At 45.3% G+C, this 23,955-nt stretch overlaps 1 protein-coding gene across 1 annotated transcript in view; it reads left to right on the top strand.

Annotated features, from left to right (window-relative positions):
• The window catches only part of plekhh3 (pleckstrin homology, MyTH4 and FERM domain containing H3), a 34,160-nt gene that overhangs the window by 7,400 nt on the left and 2,805 nt on the right, over positions 1–23,955 (top strand). The window contains exons 3-12 of the mRNA XM_034592501.1: positions 7,602–7,696; positions 11,788–11,970; positions 13,552–13,709; positions 17,354–17,477; positions 18,443–18,740; positions 20,885–21,092; positions 21,256–21,383; positions 21,976–22,096; positions 22,490–22,978; positions 23,099–23,290. Coding sequence (XP_034448392.1) covers positions 7,602–7,696; positions 11,788–11,970; positions 13,552–13,709; positions 17,354–17,477; positions 18,443–18,740; positions 20,885–21,092; positions 21,256–21,383; positions 21,976–22,096; positions 22,490–22,978; positions 23,099–23,290 — 1,996 coding nt within the window. The remainder of the gene's footprint in view (positions 1–7,601; positions 7,697–11,787; positions 11,971–13,551; positions 13,710–17,353; positions 17,478–18,442; positions 18,741–20,884; positions 21,093–21,255; positions 21,384–21,975; positions 22,097–22,489; positions 22,979–23,098; positions 23,291–23,955) is intronic.

Here is a 23,955-nt window from a genome sequence, read left to right as displayed (position 1 = left end):
GGATGCTGAGTCATCGTGGGAATTTATGTTTGTTCTATCAGACTGAGGTTAATATGGTGACGCTCAGATCAATGACAGTGGTGTGTACAGACGCATGTGGTGTCGAGTTTGGGCCATCTCAGAGGTCTCCCAGAACTCCTGGATAAAGTCTTGCCGTCAGTCATTTTAAAATGTGAAAATACTAGGCTTTTTGTGTATGATGTATTTTGAGTTTCAGAATTGTTTTTATTACGCAAACGTGGCCATTTGCCACATACAATATTATATTATTTTATTTTCGTGTCATGCAAACAGAGTGCCCAAACCTGATGGGTTTACAAGGCACCAAGAAGTGCAGTTGCCATGCTCAAACATTCCATTACATTTCAGGTCATTAGAAAGTCTTATTATTACTATGGAAGTATTATTTCACAACTTGAGTCATAGTCAAAATATTCAGCTTTCTCTGTCGAGCCTGGCAAATGAAATCTACTACAAAAATATTTTTCATAATCATACAGCCAGAGGAAATTAACAGAAATAGTGGAGATTTTAGTAAAGATTGCCTTTCTTACGTCCTCGTAGAACAAGAATTTAACCATATCAAAACAATGTGCCACATAACAAGGCAGAGCAAAAAGAATAGTTTCAAACAGAATGTTTCAGGTAATTTTGTACATTTGATGTTTCTTTTACAAGATGGATTTTCATAATTGCGAACATTGCATTGAAACCAAGAGACTGAAAGATGTAATAGTAATGCTGCACTGATATGTAACCTCCTTATATGGTCTGACACCCTGATATTAACATCCATCCGGAGGAATCTCATATCTGGTCAAATGCTGAGTAAAGATCTACACACACACACACACACACACACACACACACACACACACACACACACACACACACACACACACACACACACACACACACATATTGTCATCAGCCACATCTGTAAATTCAGACTGGGTAAAAACAACATCATTTGGTTTTCACGTACGCAAATGACGTGTCGTGTATATTTGCGTATAGAGCGGGGAAGCAAGATGTGGTCACAGGAGACACATTCAGGACACATTTAAATGTCAGGTGTGAACTTGCATGCTTAGCGCTGACCACTTGTGATGGGATCTCTCAGGACGGACGGTAATACCAGGTCCGACCAGAGCTTCAGTCAGCACAGTGCCAGCCAGCCTGCTCCCTCCTGCTGTGTTCACACTCAAATCTGTCTTGCATCATCACTAGTTTTACTTTCCTCACTGCGTCTCACAGCCAGGGCAGGGCAGAGTGCAAACTCTAGCAGAAGGAGAAATGGACACCAGAGGACTTCCCCATCCCTCTTTCTCATCATTTGTTCCATCTGCTCCCTCATTAGCCCCCTCTCCTTCATTTTTTGATGGCTTTTGACTGTCAAAGAGTTGACATGCTGTGGTATGGGCTGCCAGGCGGCGATGGCTGAAAGAGACCAGTGTTTGATAATGTATTTCATGTGTGTGGATCTACAGTACGTCTGTGCGTGAGAGACAGAGTGTGTGTGTGTGTGTGTGTGTGTGCATGAGAACAAGTGAGTGTTTGGGTAGAAAGCTTAGAAGTGGGCCCCCGGTAATTGTCTGTCTGAGTGTCCGTCAGTCTGTCTGTCAACCATCCACCCATCACTCACCGACCCCTTGAACGACATCAGGAAATGTAGGAAGTTTGAGTTCACATCACGATCAAAGCGATTTCATTCGGATATTTTTTAAAACGCTCGATCATAAGATTTATTTTCTAATCAACACACTCTCCTTCAGTCACTAACCCTGACTTCCTGTCCCCCCCCACCCTCCTCCTTTCTCAAAACATGACTTTTTTCCCCTCTCCCCTCTGCCTCGTCCAGAGTTTCTTGGCAGTGGTCTTGAGTAAACAGCGTATTTTTAGCTGGGAGGTCATATAGGCCCAGTCTTAATCACCACATTCCCATTTTCCCACCAGCCCAGCTTCAGCCAGAGGCCCATGCAGCCAGCCCGTGCACTGTGGGGGGAGGGCATAGAGACGAGAGAGAGGAGGATGGATTTCTACAAAAAGAAACTCTGATTATGATGCTGTTTTAGACAGAGTTATTTATCCTTTGTGCTTGTTCGGACATCTAATAAAAACCTGTGTGAAGCGACGCAGGCCCATCATTTGGGAACAGTAGATAAGCCTGGACATCTGACTCTCATACTGGGTTGAGTTCATTTGTTTGAACCTGTCTGGCTGTCTCGTCAGCATCAGATAAAGTATTTTTTTCTGCGATGCAGCCGCCCAAGGGTCACTTTTTGAAAATGTGCCCGTTTTTTGTGGGGACAAGGACCCGCTTTGTATGCCGGGACGAGTCTCCGCTGTTTCCAATGCGGTCATCTGAGCCCGAGAGCAAGGACACCGCTTTTTCTCACTTTAATTAGCGTCTCTGCGTTTTGATTAGACCCTGGACTGAAATCAATTACTCATCACTCAATCGCAGCGGCTACATATGGTCACAAACTAATCAACTCATTGCGCCACTCGTACTTGGCAGATTTAAGCATGGCACCGTGAAAGGCCCCTTGACAATTCGCTCATCAGTCGTGATGAACAGTATTTATGGACGGACCATAGGCTTGAGTCCGTCTCTAGCTTGGAACAGTAGATAATGCTGCATTCACATGCAGTCTTTAGAATGGGAAGAACAGGAAAGTCAGTTTAGTCGGACTTGGGTGTGTTGCATTCTAACCCCTGTTGCTAGCCTAACTTGGCTACCTTTGCTTTGTTATGCGTTTTGAATTGGACCTGATACAAACTATGTATAACTCCTGTAAAATCAGCTGAAGAGGTCACATTAGTGCAAATATTCAACTTTATTTAACTGCCAGAAACTGGTTTGGTGACATTTTTGTCCAGGTGAAGGATAATTGTTGCTGTCAGAAATTTCTTTACAAACTACACTCTGACGTGAACCGTTTACCAACTCGGCTTCTTATAATAAATATTGAAACGATCCGAGCAGACAGCGCCTCTGATTCCTGAACTATTTTTAATCTTTGGAAGTGCTCATTGTAACTTGTACGTTAACCAATAACAGCATGTATTATTCATTATTCATCATATAATCAGTGAACAAGAAAAAACAAGGTCAAAGCCGATGAGATTTACAGGGAGTGGGGCTACAGTGAATTAAATTAATTGCATTCAGTGATAAAATGCTAACCACTTAACCTCACAGTCCAAATGGTGTTTTCACTTACTTTGGCTAATTGAAGCTCTTCTCTGGGAGTTGATTTACACCCCCCTGACTCTCCTGTTGGTTTTCTTTCACCTGTTAAACGGTGGGACGTTGTGCACGTTTCTCTCTTGTACATTTCAGTGACCTCCTGTAAATCCTAGTAAATCTGCACTCGACTGAACCGGAGTGTAGGTCGACCACACCCATGTAGGATCTTCAACAATGCAGTAGTGTGACTTACAAGGTCATTAGTGTTTTTAAAACACTATTTTTAATTATATGCCATTATGCTGCATTGTGTTCAAATTATGGGTTTAAAATAATGTCAGCTAGGGACTTTTGTGTCAGATTTTGCAACAGCTAAAAGGGCTATTTCCAAATTGTTGAGTTGAAGTAGAAAGTCCAGCAATACATGAAGCCGCTGTGTTCTGGATACTCACTGTGTCCCGTTTACGGTCATTAGTATGTTAACAATTGATTAATTAACTTAATCCCTCCAGCTTCTAATGATCAGTTGATTAATCGATCAACCGTAGAAAGTAAAAAAGGTAATGGTTTTGAATACATTTTGGGTCCAGCTTCTCAAACATGATGCAGTATTTGTTTTACACGACAGTAAACATAATGGTTGGATTTTTTGTTTTATTCATTCAAATAAGACGTTCAAAAACATCACCCTGAGCCGGGGAAAATTCTATTCTACTCAAGATGATCAAGAAGAAAATGGCGGGATATTCAAAAATATAAATAATTACTGCAACCCTACTCAATTTTGTGTTGCGTAGCTATAACAGATGTGAAACTGAGAAAACAGGGCACACACAAGTTAGTGGTGGCGACAACTAGTGATGAATGGATGAGTAGTAATGAGCACAACTCTGTGTCTCACTCACACTGTACTAACCAGCAGTCAGATTACACAGCATACACACTGTCACTCATTTCTATAAAAAGGTGAGAGGACATTTAATTGCACAGGATGTTAACTTGTGCTTTAAATCTGCTATAGAATAAACTCTCTGCGGTTATATAGGGAAATATTTGTTCTTCTTGCAAATCATGTTTCTTCTTTTTTGACTTCCCCTCTCCTACTTCGAGGGACAGCCTACATTTTATATCCGCTGCTCTGAGCTGCTCTATACAGTAGAGCCTGCAGATGTTTTTGTTTTAACTTCCATAACCGAATCGCTGTGAAGGCTCTTTCCCTTTTTGAAACAGAACTTGTCTGTGTCTGAGGAGAATAACTGGTCTCCAGTCTGCGAGATAAAAAAGGGCCCGGATCACAGAGCAGAGGAAATGATTGATTTGAACCTTGATTTTCAACACATCTCCGAAGTGTGACTTTAAAATGACGCTCCTCCCCTGCAGTAGCTGATGCTCAGCCCTCAGGGCAGGGAAGAGAGGTGTTCTCTCTGTATATGTGCACTCGCTCTTTTCTCTGTGCTGCTTAATCCCCATATCAAATTGTTTCCTGCAGTCCGCAGGAAGCCGCCTACGATGGGCCCCCTCCGTCACAGCCTCTGCTGGGGCTTCTGGGAATGTGGGGGCGGAAGGTTTGGGGGGTGGTGGTACGGGGCTGCTGGACAGCTGTTGAGATCCGAAGCCCCCACATCAACAGTGCAGTTGCTCTGAGCTGAATAGCATGTTGTTTTTCAGGAGAGTGATAGGAAAGATAGTATCGGTTCAACCATGTGATGCAGATGTTGATTGATAAAAACGTGAACACACTAGAAGACAAGAAACAAAGATTGTCCAGCTGTATATGATTCTTCCCCCAGAGATAAACTCGCTGAATGCTCGATTTATCTCCTCATAATTACAAGTTTCTTCTTATTTAATATGTTGCAACAATGTGAAAATATTAGAACATGAAAGAAATGAAGAAGAAAGACATCTCACGGCAACAATAAGAGTTGGTTATCATGAGCAGACTTTTTGTAGAGACAACTTTACTGCTGGGGTCTCCAGCCCGTCTCCTGATTTTGGACATTAGCCGGGCTTTTTTGGACACAATGCACATATTGACTCTGCCAAAGCAACACTTAAATTGAAGGTCAGGCTAGTTTGTGTTGCTAAAGGTCAAACCTTGGGTTTGGACCTGTGCTTTTGTCCTCTTGTAATACCCTGTGCTTCCTCCCTGCGTGACCTAAAAGGGGCATTGAAGTTGATTTATAAAGGTTTTCAAGGTAAAGACGGAAGGATCGTTCAGTTAGGGGCAGGAAAACAGATTTCTGTCTGTGCTGGTATTATGGCTAAGATGTCCACATGACTTAGAAATCTGCAGACATGAGAACCAAGGTTGATTTTCAGCGAGATTATTCTTCCAAGATGTTGGTGTACTTTATAACCTCTTCCACTTACTGTAGAGTTAAGTCACTGCTCTTGGTTACAGCAGTTGTTTATAAGTTTAAATTTGTCCTTGTTGTAATATTAGTTTAACCTAAACCTAGATTAAGAAACGACGCGTGTTGACATTTCGGATGCATTGAACATAAACACAGCTGCCGTGTACACAAGCCTATATTCTCAGATGGAGGCGTAGGTTTTTCTTTCGTTCTAATCCTTGTCCTGTTTGGGCTGCACACAGACTAACTCTGCCCGTCTGCGTGTATGTCTCTGTTATGTAGCAGGGGATATTAACAACCTCAAATGCGAGACGTCCTCACATGTCTGTGTTTATTTTAATGCCTTTTAAGTGGAGCCTGTGGATGCACGGACTCTCAGAGGTCCTCGCAGGCTGCTGCTGTAGCAAGCAAGCAGGCTTAGTAACACAGCATGACTGGGTATAATGTGACAGGATCATGATTGTCCTCCTCTCACTCTTGCTTTTGGGTGATGAGTTTATATACACATACCGAAAAACTAGAATGGCATTAGAGCGCAAATATCCGACAAGGCAGAATAGTCACATTCAATTTAATCAAACTGCATCGAATTGCACATTCTCATGGATATCAGTCTCCTAAATATGCCTGATTTGCCCTTTTAGTATCCATGAATTATTTCCTGGGAAATCAATGAAAATGTCAAAACATGTTAAAGAAAGTAATAATAATAAAAAGATCCTGGATCCCCCCCTGCTTTGTATAAGCACCAACATTTGATAAGTTCTTCCCTAACCCATACTGCATCCTTCCACCAAGTTTCTGGAAATTTCATTGTGTAGTTATCACGTAATCTTTCTTACAAACAGTCGAGCAACAAACAAACAGACAGGGGTGAAAAAGGACCCACCAGATAGACAGAGCTTCACCAGCTTACATTATAGATGGCAATCAATTTGAATCTAAAATTATGTTTGATAAAAGGATAAAATTGTATAAATGAGAGGTAATGTCCCATGGATCCACTTTATATGCCATTGTGTGGACAGGATCAGGTCAGTCAAAAGACAGGAAATGGCCTCTGCAGTCGTGTAAGCTGAGTCAAAGCAGATAAGGCTATATTCAGACTCATTGATTATTACCGCCTTCCGTGAGGAGGAACATTCCAAGCATTATCAGATCAATAATGACATAAATCAGCCGGGGAGCGAGTAGGTAACCAGAGGCCAGATATCAGGGAGGGAGGGCTTGGCTCATTTCCTGAGCAGTGATCCCAGAAGGAGGAGGAGGACAGGAAGGAAGGAGGGGTTTGTCACTTGTACCTAACAAAGCTTGTTAGACCCAGGAAATAGAGAAAATAAACGAGCAATTAGGCAAATAAATGAGGAGAGATAAAACCTCCAAACAATCGTAGAGACTGGAAATGGACCTTGGCCTGAGATAACAACGCCCACAGCATGGCCCCCGGCCAGATGCTGAGGGAGGTAGCTGCAAACGTGATGGTGAGGCATTAAATGGGGAACGACAGAGCAAGCGGTGCAGTAGATTTACAGATGTTTTTGATGTTTATGGTTTAACTATGCAAGGCTGTGACCCCTTGAACCTTCTGCCTCCCTCTGACCGGCGTGAGCTGTCTGGCTGGGAATCAGGCCGGCGTCGCTCTGTCACGTTTATTTTCAGTCGCCCGCTCGGCTCGCCGGCTGGAGTGATAAAAGAGAGACGAGCTGTCCACAGTGGCGCGGTATGCATCAGTGTGTGTGTGTGTGTGTAAGCGTTCTTGCGTGCTGCTAGGGAGGGAAAGTGGGAGAACGCTGGAGGACGGATATTCGTGGCACTTCTTCCAATCCACCCCCTCCTGCGTGACTCCCCCCAACTGTGAGTATCAGGGAAGACTAGCTGTTGGCACATTGGAGAGTGGTGGTGGGTGGGGTGTAGGGGGGGGGGGTGTTCGCAGCCAACCGTGTGTCTCCAGGCCAATTAGTCACCCAATGGGGCGGTGGTGGAGTAGTCAGGGGAAGACTTGAGGTGAGAGGGAAGTTATTTTACATCGCTCTTCCTGCTCTTCCACACAGGCACACCGTGTCAGAGGCGTCTGAAGAGATGAAGAGCCTGATCATTGACAAGAATAAGATGGGCCTGGAGGAAGAGCCTGAGCTGCTGGTCAAAGGTGAGTCTCATTCTCACCCAAAAAAACCCCTGCACCACTGTTGCTCTGTTCAGCCTTAAATTGAATGCATCCACCTGCTCTGATCTTGCTGTGGGGAGGAGAGTCACACGGCTAAAAGGAGAAGTCGATTATTTGATCTGCAGCTGGAAGAAAAAGTGATAAGAGTTTTGATAATCAATAAGTAAACATTTTCTGATTTCATTGATTCCTGGATTTGATGCTTTGGATTTACAGTTTTAAAGTACTTTTTTGTCATATGAAGAAAGAACAAGTTATCAATGTAATTTAGATTCTTATTTCCCCACGTCTATACCTGGTGCCATCAACGGATATTGTTTCATATCAGTGCAAATTTAATACTCTTTGCTTTTTGAACTGTTCTTCAAACAAAACTGCAGTTTGCAGACTTCACCCTGAGGGAATTCTGAGAACTAAGATTTTGTCATTATGCAAACTGAATAATCAATAGAGTGATCAAACACGTTGAATCAACAATGAAAATAATTTTAAATTGTAGCCGTGCTTTGAATTTCAGTTAATAAATAAATTCCTTGCAGGCCCATCTTGGTGCTGGTCATCTCATTAAGTGCAGTTTATTTTTCATTACCCTAATAAGTACTGTCGCAGTTCCATGCTGAGCTGTCGCCCTGTAGCCAACCTCACTCTGACCACATGTGGCCCACAGCTGCTCCCAGTCTCCCGCCCCTGTGTGTTCATGTAGGGACGGCTCCTGTTGTGCGCGCGTGATGCTTTTGAGGAATGATCTCATAGGATATTTCCGTGATTTTCTTTTCTGCCACTGAGAGGGAGCGATGAAACGCCAGCGCTAGGATAAGTTACGTTCCTGTTTGGAGTGGCGGCAGTCAGATTGCCTAATTCTGACAGCAGTTACCATGCGCCTTCGGCCAGCGCCCCCCCCTCCCTCGCTCTGTCGCTGTTGGCGGAGACGTGTGAGGAGTTGCTTTCCAAAACAGAGGACAGCTACTTTCCTTGGGCCATTGATTACACTGTCACTTTGAATTTCAGCTCGTGCTCCACGGCCCCATCCTTTAACCCAGCACACTGTTAAAGCCACCACAACGGTAGCACACCTCAGGGCATTAGATAATCCCCCTCATTCCATTTTGCGCTGCACAAGTTTTCAAGAGCCCCTCCATTAGGGCCTTTCCCCCTCGTTCACTGTGCTTTTCTTTGTGTCGTTTTTTTTTTTGTTTGTTTTTCTTCAGGACATCCTGAGGCTACATGGGGCGAAATATTACCCCGCTATCTAAAATAGGGCACAGACATTGCAGATATAGACCGATGAGTGGCGTAAAACGCATGGAGTGGTGACAGACAGGGATGCTGACATTGGTTTATTGACATAGCTTTGTTGATTTCACAGATAAAATGAACCGCTCCTCACATGATTCACAGCTTCTCATGCTCCAGTAAACCACAGCTCAGTCTGTCAGTCAGTTTATTTATGTGTTGCTTGTAATTATACAGTCTGGCTCCTTCATTCTTAGTTATATTGTTGACTTCCATTATATACGACTTCATGAACAGCCAGCAGATAACGTTCGCTGACCTAAAACTGTAATATACAGTTTGAAGCTGAGAAGTCTTTTAATTTCATGTGATGATCCTTTATGGATGTTCATTGTCAGCATGCACAGGCCTGCAGAGCAAAGTTTCCAACATTTACTGTATGTGAAACAGTTTTTCAAGTAAAACTTTGAAGTGGTTTTCAAAGCTCAAGTTTCTTTATACATTTTTTTTTTTTTAAAAACCCGTGGAAAATGGGAGGCCTGCAGCACAGAGATGGAAGTGCACAGAGAGAGATTGTCTTCTTGATCCGTGTTTGAGGGGGCAGGGCGTGGGCGGGGTCAGGGGTCACAAATGAAACAAATTAAGGGCGAGCCATGGCCCCCAGGGGAGGCATTAGCAGGCCAGAGAGATGGGATCCAGATGGAGGACCAGGGGAGGGGTACACAGGGGGTCCCGGGACTCTGCTGCTGCTGCTGCTCCGCGCTCCTTTCCTATCGCTCTGTCAAAAGTTCCCAAAGAAGAGCGGTATCTTTGGGGATGTCCTGTGTCTGCGACCGAGGCGTCACCGTACCCGCCATGCCCTTCTCTCTATGTCCCTCACCCAGTCAGCGTGTCTGCCTCCCAGACGCAGCCCGTCAGCAGGCTCAGCCCCGACTTACCTCATGGTTTTTATTTATATCCCTTTCACGTTGGGTTTTGATGCTGCCCCCCTCTGATGTGGTGTTAAGTACCTCCAGGGTTTTTGCTTTGGGCTATATTGGGTGGGTTTATGGTGAGTTCAAACCTGGCACTTATATCATATAAAAACATTCTCAAACAGGAAACATGGCCTGAGAGGCTGAGCCTTGGCCCCCTCCTCCCTCTTCAGTTTTATTTCAGGGTAGTAGAGAGACAGTGGAGGCTTTGCGCTGCCTTGAAAACCACTTTGAGGAGAGGGGGGTGGGGGGGAAAAACCCGCCGGCACAGGTGGGCAGGTGGCACGCAGATTTCTAACCACAGAGGAAGCTGTGATGCTGGCGTGGCGTCACTGCTGTTTTGCACGTGGTAGGAAGTTCAGGGTACATTGCCTAATTATTCCTTTAAAACCACTCGGAAGTGTGCATGCACGCACCATATGTACTCACGTGCACGGCCACCCCACATGTGGCATGCTGCCAGCGTATAGCATGCTTGCCACCTCAGATAGTCCCACCCAGCCCTAGTGTCGTTCCAGGTGGCCTGCTTGAAACCAGCGCCAGAAACCAGAGAATCCAGAGAATCCAGAGGCCTGATGGAGAGAATCAGGCCTCTGGATGAACGCTGACCCCCTGTCCAGGCATCTTCTATCCTCCTCTGTCTGTTTCTCTCTGAGGCAGCATCTGGACCGAGCCCTGCCCAACTTGTTTATTTATCTACTCTTAGTTTAAATATTTATTAGGGACAATTTGCACACATAGCTCAGGGGGAAGAGGAGGTTCACTGCTGTTTGGGAACAGTGGATCTGGGCCGTTGCTCTCTTTCCAAACCCTCAGGACATTGGGAACACAACAGCCTTGCATTGTGAAGCCAGGCTTGGCAGGGTCGGCGGGCATGCCTATGCGCTGGATGAAGGCATGTCTGCTTTACTGTCTTTGTCTGTAACTGTCACACTATTCCAGTAGCTCTCACTCTCTTTTCCTCCTTTTCTCACTCTGTCAACCTCTAAAGTGGTAATTATGTTGGCTGCATGCAGGTTTTTAAAGCCTGTGCCATTAACTGGCTGTATTTTTATCCCCTACTCTTTACCCCAACAAGGCAGTCACATACAGACTGCTGCAAACTTTATGGATAATTACATGGCTTTTGGATTTATTCTTAGGGAAGACATGGTGTGGCAGCGCTGGTTTATACTAGGACTATAGCCCACCTACCACCCAGAGCTCTCAAGGGAAATGATTGTCCGGGTCTCTGGTTGCTCAGCACTTTCCACTTTGTCTGTTAGAAAAATAAAATCAGTGGCAGTACAGTGACGTCAAATATCGATCGATAACTTGATTTTATCTAATCCATATCCTCCTATACAAGGGATATTAACTGATATAACGTTAGCTTTGTTTTGTTAATTAAATTAAAGTTGTAGAGTCTATTTCTTATTAATTACGGCCTTGGCAGGATTATTAAAAGCCATTTATGAAAAGGTGAAAAAAACAAATTCCCTGATCCGCCCCCTGATTGGGATCCATAGCAAAATGTAATGGGTTCATCTCTGACCTATACTGCATCCTTCCACCAAGTTTCATGGAAATCTGTCAAGTAGTTTTGACTTACTATCCAATATACCAACCAACAAACAAACAGAGGTGTAAACAAACAGTCCAAAACCTATAGTTAGTTTGAGACAAGAAAAAACAACATGCCCAACATGAGTGTTTGGCATTTTTGTATTGAAATCTTTTTTTATTGATTAGCAAAATTATTGACAAATGAACATTGATTGACAAATGAATTCATCAGATAACTATTACAGCTCTGCTCTTTGATGTATTAGAATGATTTCATTTCAAGTAGTCATTCCGTGCATGTCTGTATATCTTGATTTAAAGGGTGGCTGTTGCGGGAGGTGCGAGGAAACTGGATCAAGCAGCGTCGGTACTGGTTTGTGCTGAGCCAGGACTCACTCGACTACTACACCGGCCCAGAGAAAGGAGCGCGCAGACTGGGCACGCTGGTCCTCACCAGCCTCTGCTCCGTCATCTGGCCCGACAAGCAGACCTACAAGGAAACAGGTGAGCAGCGCATGAATGTGTGCAGACAACAACACGGGGCTGCGGCATAACTGACTTACGCCTGTAATCAGTCTACTTACACATGTTAACTCCCAGCGTATAGTGACGAGACATTTTACAAGATTCCTAGGAAGTAGTTTTTTTTTTTTGTCCGTGACGTGTTGTGGTCCCATTTCCCTTCCCACCAGGGCAGTAATTCTGAGTAAGTTTGGGAAGCCCCAAGCCGTGTTTGGTCGAAAACATGGTTCAAGGTTGGTCTAGAAACCTCACATCTGAGTAATCGGCTTGGGCATCTCCCTTCCACTTCTCGGATGAAAGAAACAAAAGACATTGACGTGAAAGAGCCGAATCTTTGCCGGACGGGGAGAGACACAGGGATGACTTGTCCTTTTTTCGAGTTAATGTATTACTCAAACATGCCGCCCTCCCTCTGAGTCTGTCCGCCTGTCCGTCAATGGAGGGGATTATGTCCTGCTGACTTCACCAAACCACTTAAAATCTCCAAACCCAAATCCAAACATAGTTCTTAGGAACTGAATATACCATGGGACTTTTCTGGACAGAACTGTGCTTTCAAAAGTGGCTTTGTCACAAGCTCCATTGGCTGCTTGACGACTGAAGCTTTGTGTTCCTGTAAGCCACTTCCCTTTAAGGGTTTTTATCTGTGGCATCACTGCCCCGTCACACCAGAGTAAATGCAAGGGCACCAAACAGATTCATACTCGGCATTGGCAGTTTCACTTTGGGTTTGTATTTTAGAGAACCTAAACAAAGAAAGAGGTGGTGTCAGGGCACGTAGCAGGAAAGGCTGATAACAGCCACGCGGCTGCAGGCTGACTGGGGTATGGCTAATACTTCCTCTGCACAAGGAGGAAGCACGTCTTGTGCATTCCCGTGGCAGGGTGTCCAAGGGGGCGGGGGGGCACACTGTTGGGTTTAACACGTGTCCTGCCTAATCATTACAAAAACTGTTCTTGTTTGGTCTTGGGGTAGGTTCCTCTCATCCTGACCTCTGAACCTCAGTGAAACCGAGAGAGGAAGTAAGAAGGAGTCACGTTAGATATGCAGGGTGTCCCGTGAAGTGAACACTGCACTGGTTTCTTCCCCATTTACTTAAATATCACTTGACTATTAAAGTGTTAGTTTAAACTGGAATGTCACTCAGAGGGCACATACATCGGCCAAGGCCCAACAGTCCGCTGATAAAATAACATTTAAATTTAAATTCACTAGATCTGCACCAAATTGAACACACTCATAAATATCAGTCCCCTAAACATGACAATGAATTATTATCTTAGAAATCAATGAAAATAATAAAAATGCCCTATCTCGCACTGTTGAACAAAGTGAAAATAATATTCCTAGATCCGCTCCCTGACCCACATCTGCACAAAAATGTTGTGGGTTCTTTCCTGACCCACACGACATCCTTCCACCAAGTTTAGTGGTAATCTGTCCAGTAGTTTTTGCGTAATCCTGCAAACTATCAGACAAACAAACCCAGACAAAAACATAACGTCTTTGGTGGAGGTGTTTACAAATTCCAGTCATGTAAAATGCAATGTCTTTTTATTTCAGGCTACTGGAGCATCACAGTATATGGGCGGAAGCACTGCTACAGGCTATACACCAAGCATTTCAATGAGGCTGTGCACTGGGCATGTGCCGTCCAGAAAATCATTGATACCAAAGCACCGGTGGAAACGCCAACACAGCTCCTGATCCGAGACATCGAGGTAGGTCACAAGATGCACACATACAACAAGAAACAATATATGAATAATATTGTGATAAACACATGCTGCGCCTCAATTTGCGCACTTCCACACATGCATAAGTGCATTCAAACTGACAAGTATGACAAAATGCACTGTACTGTAGGTACCTGGCTAGTGGACTTAAAATGATCAAAAGTTGGCGGTTTCATGGTTACACTTTTCACCCTAAATGGACCCCATATAGGCTGAGTAGCAAAAAAGGAGGGACAACCATTGTGTCTTCAACGCCACCATTTCGCTGGTGCCGACGGCGGCATAATTTCCACTATCACGTCAAACAGGGGGCATGCACAAGAAAGTCAAATATTCATTTTCATGTCAAGTGAGCAAAGCACCCGGGAGATATTTTGGTGGGTGACAGTTCCAGTCGAAAGAGCTTAATTTGAGAAGCATTACCCTGCTGAAATTGACTACACTATTTGTATAGAGTGTGTATGCAGTGTAGTAACTGACATATCCGATTTGAGACACAGCAACAAGCTGTCATTGGGCTATACATTATTTCCCCTCGGCTGTGTTCCCATGGAGACCACATTGCCACACTGAGCCAGGAGTCCAAAGTTTCCTCTGCTTGCTTTTTCTCTTTGGAATGACCTCATCTTATTCCACCACACTGGGACAGGACAGAGTAACAGACCTGAATCACAACAGTCATTTCATGATAGAGGTTTAACCAGTTATTCTGCACTCTGAGGAACTGGAGCTTGCGAAGATACTCTTTGCTTTACCTTCTCACGTGGAGCGAGTGTGTTTATAAGCGACAGACATATTTTTAGACCTGGGGGTTGCTAGAGAACACGGCGTGCTGGAATCTCATTGAGCAGACATATGACTCGTCTTGCATCAGTCTGCCCCGGGGGGGTTAAGAGAGGGGCAGCTTTGGCCGAGGAGGTGGAGGAGGGCTCGGTCTGAAGCAGCAGGGCCAGATAAGCAGTCCTGCGCTGGGCCTCATGTCTCCATAATCTCCCAACGAGAGTCTCTAATCTCAAAGAAAAGTGGTTAATCTGCTCGCCTCCGTCTGCCTGTGTGCTTTGCCAGGAGGGGCCAAGATTATGTTTTGGACGGATGAGAGGGGGGACAGCTTTCAAAGTGCTCCTCATTTGCTGTTTGGCCTGTTTTTCCCTCTGACCACTTTTACTCTGTCTTAAACGTTTCATTTCAGTCTGTCGCTTCTTCTCTTTCTCACCTTTACACGCAGGCACACAGGCTTACGCAAATACACGAGGCATTGTCCCTCTCCAGTGTGAGATTAGGACTGCTGCTGCAAAAATCAAAGAGAGCGAATGAACAGACAAGGCTTTGTGCAGACAGAAGTGCACGCTTTTCTTTTAAGGCATAGATTCAAGTTCCAGCCACAGACACAAGGGAGAGAAGGGACTTTAGTTTCAGCCTTGAACCTACAGCCAGAGGCCATGTGCAAAAGAGAGAAAAATGGAGAGAAGATCTGAAGAACAGATTAGCCGGGTGAACAGCTCTATTTTAAATCTGCCACACATTGCATTTAAAGGACAGTATTCGTTTATTGAAATGGGGGTCAGACCACTATTCCTATCTGTAATAGAAACACCGTAGGCACCGAGTCATTTGCTGAAATCTGGGAGTGCAGCATTAAAACAACAAGTTGAAACAGCAAACTGTAAATTTGGTAGCTAAGCTGTCTTGTTGTAAACATTCTTCACAGTTAACACGCAGACGTCCTGGCTCGACTCTGACCTACTGCACTTACAGTAGTTGTGCAAACACTTTTACTGTGCACTGTGGGATTATCTGGGACATTTGAGGTGGACTCATTTTGGGGTTTTACCCCCAAATAAAATAGTTTTTAATAATCTTTAACTAAACTCCTTTTTTATCATTTTACCTCCTGTATATTTTACCTCCATTGACCTTGTTATAACATTAGAAATGTTGCAGTAATACCAGATGTTGGCGTTCTTACTGTATTGAGCACAATGTTATGATAGGAATGATTCTCTTTATAAATCAGGGGCCATAAGGGGGCCAAAATTTACACAGAGGAGCCAATTATATGCCCAACATCAATGCACAATTCCCGAATTCAGTAAGGTGCACATTTAAGTCATTCCTCGTTTACAGATCATTGAATATATTTCGAGAATTGTTCCTTGCACATTGCACTTCAAAAAAAGCTTGAATAAGTGGGGCCAGTGCCCCCCCCTGGCCCCACCCCTGGATCCGCCCCTGCCAGTTTGTAATAAACCAGAATTGACCCTTTAAAGAAATTGTTCAACATTTTTGGTCAATGCACAAGAATTAGAAGCAAAGATTGAAACCCCTCGGTGTCAACAAGTTATAGAGCCAGGCCAGCTGTTTTTCCCATTTCTAGTTTTAGTCCAATGCCTGTTCTAAACCTGTCTGTTTGGAATGGGCTGTTTGTTCAGACTGTGGTGATGCTGGTTGCAGCTTTCTCCCCGAAACTGTAAACGTGACCTGCAGTTATTGAGCTGCGGCGAGGAAAGACCGGTTCCTCGCAGAACCCTGAAGCTGCACCAGCACTGCTGCATTAAGAGCTGTTCATCTGTTTATTCCAAGGATCCTGAACTGGAGAATCAGTTGTTACTGTTGTCTTGAAGGTCCTGTTGTCATGATCGACAACAACATGTATGTCGATGAGTCCCAGCCGCCAGTGCTACAGAACGCTGGCCACCTGTTCATTCCATGTTTATTAATATTGAACTTATCATGTGTCGAAATTGCACCAATGTGACACTGCATTTCCCTGGGTCCTTAACAATACACATGCCAAGTGTGAAGTTGATAAGATGAACGGTTCTCGGGGTGCAGACAGAGATTTCTGGATTTATTAAATAGATTTGTTCTTGGGTTAAGCTAAGTTTGCCCTCTGCAGAGCCATCTCTCACAACTGCGGAATCCATCTTCTCATGTGACGTAGATAAAAAGGGTATTTCACGAAACATCGAACGACTGCCTGCGTCAGAGGAAGACCAAAGGGAATTGGAGACAAACCTGGGGGCCCAAGCATGAACGTGCACCATATGAATATCATCTGGGTTTTGGTGCCGTATCCTGCTGCATGTGGCCCACAGAAACTCATTCCCACAGTTCAAACAGACAAGCCTGTCACCAGTGTGCACCAAACACTTAAGAAGAATGTGTCAACTTTGCCCCACTAAGGAGGGGGTGGGTGGGTGGGTGGGTGGGGGTTTGCCTTGTAGCCAGAGGCAGTGGCAACGTTCCTAATGAGCAACAGGTGCTGGAGGGCAGTAGCGAAGCCATCTGTACCACTGCAAGGCATCTCTCCACAGAGGCAGTGAAAGACACAAACACACGCACACGAAACCCATTGACACCAGCGGATAAAATATAACGTGTCAGTCATGCTGGTGTGGTTTGCCGGGTCATCACTTGACCTTCCTGCTGCTTTGAAAGTTGCCAGAGCTGAATTGTGACCCGGGTCGAGTCGACCCTGGTCACCCCCCGACAGGCCGACCGCACTCTCAATCGCCCACTCGCTGCCTCGCCCACAGGTTGACCACGGGCTCACTGCAGACATATGAAAGTTTGTTCTTTTCTGCGTCTAATGATGTTATCGTCACAATTCTTTTGCTTGTGTGCTAAAGGAGAATAAGTTCAACCCCGAGGTTGTGGAGCACATCTACCAGCACAACCCCATCCTGAAGTACACCCAGGGCCCCCTGTACGCCCCTCTGCTTCCTTTCCCCTATGGCAGCCTGGAGCACACATGTAAGTAGTTAACATGTGCATGTCATACATTATTATGTAGGTTATGTGTGTAGCTGTGGATACAAATGAAATGAAGTTCAACAATTTCTACAGCACTTTGAAAAAAATCGGATTGGCTGAGACTATTGCAAGCTGTATAATTATATAATAAAGATTTCACTAGTGGGAATGACATATTTATATATATAAATGTGATTTTTGACATGGCAAGATATATTATCTGTTTACAAATTGTATTTATCCTCAATTTCATTATGTATATAGATATCGCATTTTTAAGAATAACAAATATAGATCTAACAACTGATTTTCACTAATCTAAAGTCATTTCAGATCTCAACAATTGCAAGTTATGACATGTCAACAAACTATTTTAGACATGTCACCCTAATATGTGTATTCATTTTTGACTAATTAAAGGTACAGGGTTGGTTATTTGTTTCTGAAACACTGTTTTATCTTATTTGTTGAAATCCTCCTCACGTCCCGATAGCCATCTATAAAAAAAGAAAAAGGGTTTTCCGGGATTATCAGCCCTAGCTTTAAAACAATTTTACTGAGTATTCCTTCAAGCCCAATGCACATCTTCACTGAGTAAATAGTAACTTATTCTACAGTAAGCTAGACATTTAATGCCACTGCAGTTCAATGACTGTGTTGCTAAGTGGAAAGAAGCAGTGTGATCTCTTGGATTACCCTGCTGTTTGAATTGCTGAGAGGCAGAAGGCACAGCACAGGCCACTAGAATAACAAGCTCTCATCGGCTGCTTCATTAAAACAAGTGAGAATAGGAACGCACGAATAGATTAGAACAGACAATAGGAACCATGTCACAATAAGTAAGAGGAACAATGGTCTGTATTACAACATCAGCCTTGGCTACAACTCAGTGATCTTGCTCTAGTAGAAGTTAGAAGTTAAAAAGCCTGAACACAATATTCCACTGCTCTTCCTCCTCTCTCCAGACCACAGTGGGAAAGGTTACGGCTCGGTGCGTGAGGAGGCCGTGAAGCTCTTCAACTGCCTGCAGCAGCTGGAGTCGGCACGGGAGCCGGTCCCCATTATCCAGGGCGTGCTGCAGACCTGCCTGGACCTGCGGACACTCCGGGACGAGGTCTACTGCCAGCTAGTGAAGCAAACGAGCTACACGCCTGCCCCGTACACTGCCGCACACCTCCGCTACTGGCAGCTCCTCACCTGCATGAGCTGCACCTTCCTGCCCGGGCCCACGGTGCTCAAGTATCTGCGGTTCCACCTCAAGAGGTGAGAAACAAGAGTTTGATGTTGGATTAATTCAAATCAAAAATCCACTCAGAGCAGAGGTGATGTGATTGTATTTAAGTTTCCAAATGGAATGAAAATGGTTGTACCACGGAACTTAGTGGAGGGATGTGGTATGGGTCAGGAAAAAAATCATAAAATTCTGGTGCCGATCCGGATCAGGGGAATCCGGATTATGAGTGTGTGCAATTTGGTCCAAATAAAAAAATGGTTTCGTAAGGGGACTGTTAACGGAGGTTTGCACTATAGTGCCTTTCTAGTTGCTATTTATTTAGCAGTATTAGAATCCAAACTTTGAGTCCTCTGTTTTCAAATATTAGTTTATTTTTTATTTGTTATTGTTTTCCCCTTGCAATATAATGTGAATGCAGTATTCAGTTTGGATTTATTCATATTGGATTTAGTATCATCCTGCAGACTGAAGAAACCTGCTCACGCCATCTCTGTCTTGAAATTGCAAGTGGAAAATTTTTCTTCTTCTTCTTCTTTTTTCTGGCTCTAATTTGTCCAACTGGGGAAACATGACTTGTGGTTGACACGTGGAAAACATTACAGCAGATTCATCTATGTTGACAGTTTAAGGTAGTCGAAACCACAGTTGTCTGTTAACAGTAATATCGCAGTTGTTTGTTTTATATTGATCAAAATGATGTTCGAAGAGCGTAACCAGGGAAGTCAAATATGAACTGAAGTTCTATCAGCAAGGTGCCATCCCATTCCCGTATTACTGGGTCATCAGATCGTGAGTCTGATGGGGGGAGACAGGTTCAATGTTACAGTAGCAGAGACAACCTGGGGGCCAGACTGGAGTTTAAAAAGCAGGCGTCAGGATCCCGCTAGATATGTTTAGATATGGTAGCGTGATATGGCTTCACATTGTTAGCGTGTTTCGCTCAGACAGATCCAGTGTTTTAGGGCTGAATATGCAAGTCTGAATTAGCTCTGGGGCAATCTAAGTTATTAGCAGTGCTAATCTCCTGCTCCAGATATTCTGTCTTACGCCATGTCATCAAAGCACTGCAGTTTTCTATCTATGGTTCTGTACTGGGAATCCGCCTGCAGCTAATGGAGCAGTTGCATGCGACGGCGATTCATAATAACACCGTGGAACTCTGCCTGTGTTTTGATACGTCTTGCCGGCGCTCTCACGCACTCTCTCACTCGGTGGATCAGTGCTGAGGCTGCAGCTGGGCAGTGGGCCCAGAAAACCCTCCTCCACTCCCCCAGTGCCCTGAGAAACCCCCGGGGAATATCTGCTGTCAGAGAGAATAGGCCAGAAGAAAGAAAGCAGAGGAGGAGGAGGAGGAGGAGGAGGAGGCCGAGGCCGGAGCGCAAGAAAGAGCAGAGAGGGGTGAAGAGAGGAGGAGAGTATAGGAAGGATCACACAGACTCAGTGGAACATTCCTAATTATGTTTTAGCAGGACATATCCCACCCTGTGGCCATACAGTTATGAGAGAGCGAGACATCGGAGGGAATGAGAGGCCCTCTCTCTGTCTGACAGTGTGTTTGAGGCCCCCTTGTTTGCATCTCTCCGTCCCGCTTGTGTATTTTGGGACGAACATCGTTGTATAATTGTTTCCTTCCTATTTTCCCCTTCGGTGTTGACACAGGGCGGAGCTCGTGACTCCGTCAGGTTGAATTTCACACCTTTCACACTCTTGCAGTGTGTGAGACGTCACGCTGCGCTTTTTGTCCCATCTCTTTAAAACAACACCAGACGCACTCACCTACCACTCCTGGATGCTCCTCTGGGAGGAAGTGGCAGGTCGCTCCGGTTCACAGGAGCGGAAGCACCTTTTCCTGTTTCATACGTTACCCAAAAGTCAAACATGTTTTCTTTGCTATTTTCCTTTTTCTTTTGAACGATTGAGGGATGTTGGGCCTTTAAGTCCCTAAGAGCTAAAGTGAGAACATTTGTCATTCCTCGCCTCATTGACTTTCTTGCATTGCCAGCCCAAAGAAAATAAAGAATCGGTCAATTCAAAAGGATGACGCAAAGTCCACGATTGCAGCAGAGCACTTTACAGACTTTGAGTCATGACCATTAACAAGTTCTCCCTTTTTATGTATTGAATATGTTCATTTTATCCGCACCCATCTCACTTTCTCACCCCTCTCTTGCAGGATTCAGAGCCAAAGTCCTGAGTCTGAGATGGATAATTACGCGTCATTCATCAGCGAGGCTCTGGAGAAGACCAAGTGTCGGGAGTGTGTGCCATCCTGGGAGGAGATCCAAATGCTGATGAGCAGACAGGAGATGCTGTGCACTGTGCACTATCCTGGCCCGGGATGCTGCCAGCTCTACATCAGCTCACACACCACTGCCAATGAGGTTTGGACGCATTTATCTGGATTCTTCTTTTGAGCACAACTTTTCTTTCATATTCTCACGTGTTACTGCTCAGAGCTCAGGCTGACGATTATCACAGGCCGTGCATATCTGTCTCGTCTCGTCTCACTCCAACCTCTGCCTGTCTGCCCGTCCCCTTCCTCAGGTGGTACGAAGGATGCAGGAGAAGCTCGGCCTGCAAGAGAGCAAAAACACGTTTGCACTGTATGAGCAGAATGCACTGTGGGAGCAGCCGGTTGCAGGCGGCGCTCTGATCGCAGACATCCTGACCAGGTTTGTGAAGTGAATCAGCCTGCAAGCCTGTAGCACAGATAGACACAGCAAAGGAAGCAGACACTTTAAAACCAAGCAGACACACACGCTGTCAAAACACAGTCTCGTCTGAGGAATCTGAGCTATTTGTCACCGGTGGACGGTGTGTTTATCTTGACTTGTTCGACTCCCATGCTGAATGTTATCCAGTATCCTTGATAAGTGGCGACCTTGTCTGGTCTTATTGGTCAAACATTACACCCTGCTGGGAAACTGGACCTGTGTCACTGCCAGCAAAGCCAGTGGATCGCCACGGTGAAACTGACGTCACTGGGTTGTACGAGGCAAAGTCTTGCATCAAACGATAAGGCGTCCGGCTGGACTAAAAAAGGAAGTGTGTAATATTTCAACAGGTGTTTGTATCTGTGTCCTCACTGTGCTGTGACAGGGTAAACACAAACGTCAGCAAACCACAGAGTTACTAAACAACATTTCACATCAGGGAGGCAGCATCTTGTAACATATTAACCTCCAGCCTGAAGATTTTTGGTGTACCATTTGTGGTTTTCGGGTATATTTGTTGCCTGACCCCTTCTGTCCCTCCTCTGTGCAGCTTCTTCACCAAAGAGTCCGAGTCCAAGTCCCAGTGGAAGCTGTGTTTCAAGCTCTACTGCCTGTTGGATGCTGACAGCATATCGGCGGACAGCATCGAGTATCTCTTCCTCTTTGAGCAGGTAATGGAGCAGAGCACCACTCGACAAAAAAGAGTTTTTCTCAGAGTGACCACTCCGGATAATTAATTGTCCCGCAGTGACAAATTCCTCGTATTTCACGGGGATTATAATGTTTCATTAATTATCATCATTAATGTGTTATGGGCTGTGATTACAATAAAATGCAGTGTATAAAAAGTGTGACTAAGAGGACTGGCTGTAGAGCGGAGGGGGCAGGAGGCAGCCAGCACTGGCTTCATTAGAACATTTTTCCCGAGGACTCCCATAAAAGATTTATGGGACAAAGTAAAACAGGGTGGGGTAGAAAATATTGATGGAAGGACTGAGGCTATTGCTGACACATTGTGCCTTATTTTCATCCTGTTCTGTGCTGTCTCTCCCCGTGCGCTGCAGTGCCATGAGATGGTCGTTCGCGGCCAGCTGCCGGCCTGTGAGGAGGACCTGCAGGCCTTAGCGTCCCTGAGGCTCCAGTGCCTGATGGGTGACTTCGGCACGCACGCCCCCTGCCCACCTCTGGACGAGCTCTTCCCAGGCGACATGCTGGAAGCTCGCGTCCTCATGTCCCTCTCTTCCCCGCAAGCCCTGCCGCCTTGTCTGGTGGCGGCTCAGGGGTGCCCGACGACGCAGCGCTTCCCCACAGGCCTCCTGGCGGGGACGCTGTGGAGCCACACGGCCACGGCAGCGCACAAGCAGAAGGTGGAGCAGGACATGCGCCTGCTGAGCCGGTTGAAGGAGGAGGCAGCGGCCGTCATGGGGTCCATCTTGGAGCGTTGGAAAGGTCTGGCCGGCTACAACCGCAGGGACAGTATGGCCGCCTACCTCACAATTGCACGCCAGTGGTCGGGCTTTGGATGCACTCTGTATGAAGTGGACTTTTATATTGTGAGTTTATAATGCTTTGGTTTTATTGTTGGATTGTGCTACTTCGGTGCTCAAGAGTCATTTGGAGGTAATTTAAGTGATAACTGCGGATTGTTCTGACATCTGTTTACCTCCCTGCAGAGTTCGACGGGGAGTTTTTCCCAGAAGCTGTGGCTGGGCGTTGCTGCTACATCCGTGTCTCTGTACCGGCAGGGAGAAGCAGAGGCCCTGGAGTCCTTCCCTTATGGCCAGATCTGCTCCTACGGTGTATCTGACAGCAACACCTTCAAGATCACAGCCGGGGATCGGGATCTGCTATTTGAAACCACCAAGGTACAGTGACCCATGTCCCACGTTAGCACATACAGGCCGAGGCTGAAGGGGAGTCAAATCTCTTCCTCACTGGAGCCGTTTCCTTCACTGAGCTTAGACACCATCCATCTCCGCTGCAGTCAGAGTTCAAGTGGCCTTATCGCCATGCAGCGTTCTGCAGAGTAAGTGAAAGAAGCATGCTGTCTGCTCACAATGCAGCCCTCCCTCCGGCACTCTGACCCACTTTAAAAACACTCATTAATTTGGTCTAAATGGAGAGCACACAACCTGCCACATGCTAACCACCAAAAGTCCAGCTTCCTGGCATCAAATGGCAACTGGGGGTGAGTTTTATTGCGGTGGTTAGATTAAAATATTAGGCAAAACATTTCTCAGAAACTTCGATGTTCTTCCAAACAGACCCTTTTTTTTCCAGCAGAGAACAAGTCTCGCCTTTCACTGGGCAGATTTGCTTGCATCTTCCCACATTGAACAAAAAATCCCTCTGTGATTTCTTCGCGGGGCACAAAAGTGGCTTTTATTTATTTATTTGGACACACAGGCGAATTGAAGTACGCCCCTGAGAGGCTTCTACTTTTATGAACTTAAGGCCTCATATTGCTCTGACATGAATTTGCAAGGTTTCTTAGCCACCGGGCAGGAAAGAAGAAAGCGGGCGGATTTGC

Source organism: Hippoglossus hippoglossus, chromosome 8 (genome assembly GCF_009819705.1).
Source record: "Hippoglossus hippoglossus isolate fHipHip1 chromosome 8, fHipHip1.pri, whole genome shotgun sequence".
In the NCBI taxonomy this organism is placed as follows: domain Eukaryota; kingdom Metazoa; phylum Chordata; class Actinopteri; order Pleuronectiformes; family Pleuronectidae; genus Hippoglossus; species Hippoglossus hippoglossus.
The sequence above is the reverse complement of the archived record's forward strand: the minus strand, read 5'-3'. Positions and strand labels throughout refer to the sequence as shown.